Source organism: Rattus norvegicus, chromosome 1 (assembly GCF_021556685.1).
Source record: "Rattus norvegicus strain SHRSP/BbbUtx chromosome 1, alternate assembly SHRSP_T2T, whole genome shotgun sequence".
NCBI lineage: Eukaryota > Metazoa > Chordata > Mammalia > Rodentia > Muridae > Rattus > Rattus norvegicus.
In genome coordinates this window covers 239,847,287-239,853,081 of record NC_141534.1, presented here as the reverse complement: position 1 = coordinate 239,853,081, position 5,795 = coordinate 239,847,287, and the positions used below count along the sequence as shown (strand labels likewise).

The 5,795-nt window shown below is 42.7% G+C and overlaps 1 protein-coding gene across 2 annotated transcripts; it reads left to right on the top strand.

The window, feature by feature from the left end:
* Positions 1 to 2,573: 2,573 nt before the first annotated feature.
* On the top strand, positions 2,574 to 5,503 carry Rln1 (relaxin 1). Of its 2 annotated transcripts, none has more exons than XM_087637638.1 (2): positions 2,574 to 2,851; positions 4,961 to 5,503. In XM_087637638.1, the coding sequence occupies exons 1-2, from the start codon at positions 2,641 to 2,643 to the stop codon at positions 5,305 to 5,307; spliced, it is 558 nt and encodes a 185-aa protein (XP_087493764.1). In that variant the 5' UTR covers positions 2,574 to 2,640; the 3' UTR covers positions 5,308 to 5,503.
* The last annotated feature ends 292 nt before the right edge of the window (positions 5,504 to 5,795 follow it).

Below are 5,795 nucleotides of genomic sequence, written 5' to 3'. Positions count from 1 at the left end.
AGCAAGAAGACATAACAATTACCGATGTACAGTGGCCCATGATACAGCATGCAACTTATAAAAGTATTAAATATTTGCTACAAAACGGGGAGATAACCTCAAGTACAGTAAGGGACTTCACCAACCTTTCAACACTGGACAGACAGGTAGACACAAAGAGACACCAGAATTAACCCATACTGCCGATACTAATGGAACCTTTCAACACAACGGCCTCAAATACACAGTCCTTTCAAGAGAACGCCCCAGGTTCTCTACAATACACTATAGCAGAGGAAAACAGCAAAATTTAAAAGATTATATGGAATAAAACTAGAAATTGAGAATAAAAGAAACTTCAGAAATTATATTAACCAGCACAGACTGAACACCTGATAAAGAGTAAATACCAAGTCACTGAAGAAATAACGAAGGGAATTACAATTGTTTTCAATCATGTCGATAGACTCCTACTGCAATAAATAACTTAAAAATCATACCATGTTATATTGGTCTGGTGATTGGTCTAAAAGCCGTAACATATCTCTCTTTTCCTGGACCTCTTTAAACACTGTAATGTGAAAGAATAACTTTGAGCCTAAAAGAAGAAAATTCTTATAAACTTATGGAGTTTGAAAACAACATAACAGAGGTTAGGGAGTTTTTATACAGTCAACAGCAAAGGGAAATTTATAACAATAAGAAAAGTGATGAAATTTCAAGTAACAGCCAAATTGTGTATTTCAAAGATCAAAAGGCAAGGACAGGAGGTCAAATCCAAAATAACAAATATCAAAAAGCAAATGGAGACTAAATTATAGTTGAAAAGAAGCGGGAAACGCAGAACTGGTTTCGGAGGAGATGGACAAAGTGGAGAAACTTTTGGAATAACTGAGGAATAAAAGAGAAGATGCAACTGACTAAAATGACAGAGGCAAAACAACACCAGGCAATTATTTTTTGTATTTTAGGGGTTTTAACTAAGACACCCTACAGTTAGATTCAAGAATGCTCACTTAATTTCCAGGCTTGGTTTTTTTTTTGTTTGTTTGTTTTTGTTTTTTATGTTGTAGGATTTGGGGTCTTCAGTCTGGCTGGAACTCAAGGCTGAGATACCACAGCTGAGGAGACTTTGTTTGGTTTTGGTTTTTAAATTATGTTTGCTCTAAAATACTAGAGTTGCTTCACTGAGGACAGTGTTTAAAAGGCATTACATGCTATGTACAATCTAATAAATCATTTTTTAAAATTGCAAAGGAAAAATGGATAAATGTCTGGATATAGATAACTTACCAAGATTGAACTGTGAGGACACAGAAAACCGGAAGAGACGAACTCAAGTAATGAGACTGTGTAAACATGGAGTCTCCCATCCAAAAACAGTCCAGCCCCAGATGGCCCTGTGGCTGAATCTTACCAGATTCTCAAAGTACTCTAAAGAATCAACATTTGTTCTAACAGTTCAGCACCACCCAATACCAAAAGGAGACAAAGACACAGCAAACAGAACTATAGACTGGCGTCATGGATAAACATAGACACAAAAACACTCAACAACAACAACAAAAAAAATCAAAAAATCATTCATGGTCATTGAAGTGTATGCATCTGAGAGATGCAAGGATAGTTTACCATATGCAAATCAATAAATGTAATATATCATCAGATTGCATTGCAAAAGCCATGAAAAGTATCTCCATATAAGTAGGAAAAGCATTGGCTATAATTCAACATTGCATCATGATTTAAAACAAGTTGTAGAAAGTAGTCGCCCAACATAATCAAAAGTATACGACAAGCCACAGCCTACATCGTGTCGGATGCGGAGAATCTTAAAGCATTCCCTCTGGTACTCAGAACAAGACAAAGGCATTGATGGGCTCTTGCTGCTTTGGGTCAGTACAGTCCTAAAGACCTTCGGATGAACGCTAAGGCATCGAAGTGCACGGAGAACAAACAGCTGGAAAGGAAGTCAAAAATCCCACACTCCATTAAGACCAACGGAATAGCCACTATAAGATCTAAAAACCAACCTGCAAAACTCAACAGCAGTTTCAAACAACCATACTGAATTTGCTGAAAAGAAATCACAAAAGCAACCAGGTTCACATCAGCAAAAACAAAAACAAAACAAAACAAAAAAAAATACATTCTGGGTGAAAAATCTGTTTTCCTCTCAACAGTTTACCCCAATTCTGTTACATCCTCTATAGCCTGACCTTCCAGCAACGGCAACTATAACCTAACTGGGGTTAGAGGGTAGCATGACAGATGTTCACGCTGGCGAGCCTTTGCTTGTAAGAAGAGAGGTGGTCTCGACTTTTCTGCTGATGTGACTTAGCGCAGTGGCCATGCCTTATTCTGTAATTAAGAAAAATTTCAAATCCGGAGTAATTTTAGCATACAAGGTGGTTTGAGGGCAAGAATAGAGAGGACAGAAGAGTGTCGAGAAGAACGAAAGGTGGGTAAGCGGAACAAGACCCAAGAAGACAATACCATGCACGCGTGGGTGGGAAGTGGGTGGAGCTGGAACCATCAACACCGGTGCTCAGAGCTCCGGAGGGATATAAAAGCCGATTGAGCTCTAGGAAAGCAGCAGGAGCCCAGTCCCGCCAAGGCTGAACCGCCCAGGAGCACCGCCCAGGAGCAGCCCAGACCGGAATGTCCAGCAGACTCTTGCTCCAGCTCCTGGGGTTCTGGCTGTTCCTGAGCCAGCCTTGCAGGGCGCGAGTCTCGGAGGAGTGGATGGACCAAGTCATTCAGGTGTGCGGCCGTGGATATGCCCGCGCATGGATCGAAGTCTGCGGGGCCTCCGTGGGAAGACTGGCTTTGAGCCAGGAGGAGCCAGCTCCGCTAGCCAGGCAAGCCACTGGTGAGCGCCCTCTGATCTCACCCCAGCCTTCGGATGCTTCCCATTGGCTGACCATCGGAAAGCGCTCCCCCCAACCCGGGGTGTGTGTGTGTGTGTGTGTGTGTGTGTGTGTGTGTGTGTGTGTGTGTGTGTGTGTGTGTGTGTGATTTCCAACCTCAGGTTTAACCTTAGTATCGTGCTTGGGTTAAAGAGTTTCAGAGAGAACTCATCAGAAGGAGGTGGGTGTGCTGACGCCAAGGACTTCATTCGCACTAGGGGAGGCGCTGGGTCCTTCCTGGAGCCAAAATCTGGGCTTGGAGCATGCCTACCTGGGTGAACTACTGCTTCTTGTTTTTAAGACACATCACTCAGAAAGCCTTGCTATGTGTCTTTTTAAACTGGGTCTTGCAGTTCCATTGAGAGGGTCAGGGAATGCAGGAAAAACAATAGGGGCCAGCTCACAGACTGTCGTGGCCGAAAACTCATTAGTGCATAGAGCACAAATAATATTTGAATCCAAAACCCAGTAATTAAAAAGTGCATACTTGTATGAGTTCAGTTAGATTAAATTGTAATATTTGCGTCTATTGTCTACAAACCAAAATATACGGGTTTCAAAATAAGTTAAAAATAGTTTTAAGTAAAGAATTTCAAGGCACATAAGCTTGTAAGGTTAACTCTAACCTCAACTACAGCTGGCCATTGCTTACTGGTTTTAAATACATAAAAGGGGATCATCAGCTTTGCTTGACAGCCAATAAAACTCTGCTGGGACAAAATTTTAGAGCAAAGGGGGGGGGATCGATAAGGTGATTTAAAGTTAGAATGTTTTAGTGAAGAAAAAGCCAAAACTAATATACACGGGGACAGACTTAGACTGAGCAAGGGACTCTCCTTGGCATTGGTTTTCTCTAGGGAGTAAGCCTCTGAGGCAAGCCAGTCATCTCCCTTCCACACTTAGGCAGTGCCTTTTGGATTCCTTGGTTTTATTATTTCCAGAGGAAGACTTATTGGTAAGCCCACACACTGTTCTGCTGCACAAGAACAGCGGCAAGAACTGAGCCATCCCGCTATAATTTAAACTTAATCGGTGTTGCCACTCTCTTGGTCTGGCAACACTCTCAGTTTGTGCATTTGGAATAGGTAAGGGCGGGGGGGGGGGAGGTTTGAGTTACTATAAAGCGGTTTGTAGACAGAAAAAAAATGTTTTCCTCTTAATCTCCTAACTGACATCGCTGGTGGAAACAGTCTGTGAATGTTGAACTGTATACGTACAAAGAAGGAAGGGGTCAGGCTGTTCTAGAGGTTTTCCCACAACACCGGAGCAAACTGCACACTCAGCACATTGGTCCAGGCACCGAGGGGAAGCACATGGTTTGGGAAGCATTTTTTTAGGCTGTTCCTTTCTTGAGTATACAATACCATTAACTTGGAGCAAACACTCTGGAGAAGATTTCTCCGTAAGTGTTCAGAGACATCCATCCTCCTCTGGTCAGAGCTGAACTGTTGGGAATTCTGTCTTTTAAACTTTATCCTAAAGCAGTAACTTGACACTCCGGGCCTCCTAAATCATGAAAATATTTTTCAAGGATAACTTTTTCATGGCTCAAGGGCAATGAAGAAAATTACTCAGGTTAGAAAACATGCAAATGAGTGGTTTTTGTTGTATTTTGGTTTTTTGAGACAGGGTCTTTCTATCATAGTCCTGGCTAATCTGGAACTCACGCTGTACACCTGCTGGTTTTGAACTCATGGAGGTCCACTTGCCTCTGCTCTCCAAATGCTAGGATTCACAGGCTAGACAACGTGCGAAATAATGTTTTCAATGACCAGAGTGATTTCAGAAAAGTAAGAGTTCAATGTCAAAGGGTGAAAATTACTGTGATTAAAGCAAGAAGAGCATAGTAAACAAAGAAGCCGTATGGAGTAGACTGAACCTTGGTAAGATCATAGCACTCTGAACTGCCGAGCGAAAACCATTGAGCTATTCAATGCTCACTGACTCTATTTCCCTGTTTAATTACATTCAGGCAAAATGCTTTTTTCTATACAGATGTCTGTAGTTTCCCGAATGCTCCTTGATATAAATAGTGCTACCCCCACTCACTTTTCTTTTTTTAAACTTAGCAGAAGTTGTGCCATCCTTCATCAACAAAGATGCGGAGCCTTTCGATATGACGTTGAAATGCCTTCCAAATTTGTCTGAGGAGCGGAAGGCAGCACTGTCTGAGGGGCGAGCACCGTTCCCAGAGCTACAACAACACGCACCCGCGTTGAGCGATTCCGTTGTTGGCTTGGAAGGATTTAAGAAAACTTTCCACAATCAGCTGGGTGAAGCAGAAGATGGCGGTCCTCCAGAGCTCAAATACTTAGGCTCAGATGCTCAGTCACGGAAAAAGAGGCAGTCTGGCGCACTGCTCAGTGAGCAGTGTTGCCACATCGGTTGTACCAGAAGATCCATTGCTAAACTCTGCTGATACGGAGCTAATGGTGCGCAACCCGGGCAGTGTCCGGGTGCGTTCTTGCTACCTGGCTAATGCCTCTTTCTGTCCCCTTTTCTTATTTATTAGGATCTGAGAAACCATAATTCACACTTGGATTTGTCCTTTGATAAGAGAGAAATGTTCTCTGCATTGTTGTAGTTCTGTTAATAATATTTTTATGCAAAACTTATTTTTTGCCTTTTTGTTTTTCTCCATCTTTATTAACTTGGGTATTTCTTATTTACATTTCGAATGTTTTTCCCTTTCCCGGTTTCCGGGCCAACATCCCTCTAACCCCTCCCCCTCCCCTTCTATACGGGTGTTCCCCTCCCCATCCTCCCCCCCATTATCGCCCTCCCCCCAACAATCCCGTATACTACGGGTTCAGTCTTGGCAGGACCAAGGGCTTCCCCTTCCACTGGTGCCCTTACTAGGCTATTCATTGCTACCTATGAGGTTGGAGTCCAGGGTCAGTCCATGTA

Coding starts and splice junctions, on each gene's coding strand:
- Rln1 (XM_087637638.1), top strand. CDS start 2,641: ATGTCCAGCAGACTCTTGCTCCAGCTCCTGGGGTTCTGGCTGTTCCTG. Junction 2,852..4,960: donor GCTAGCCAGGCAAGCCACTG/GTGAGCGCCCTC, acceptor TAAACTTAGCAG/AAGTTGTGCCATCCTTCATC.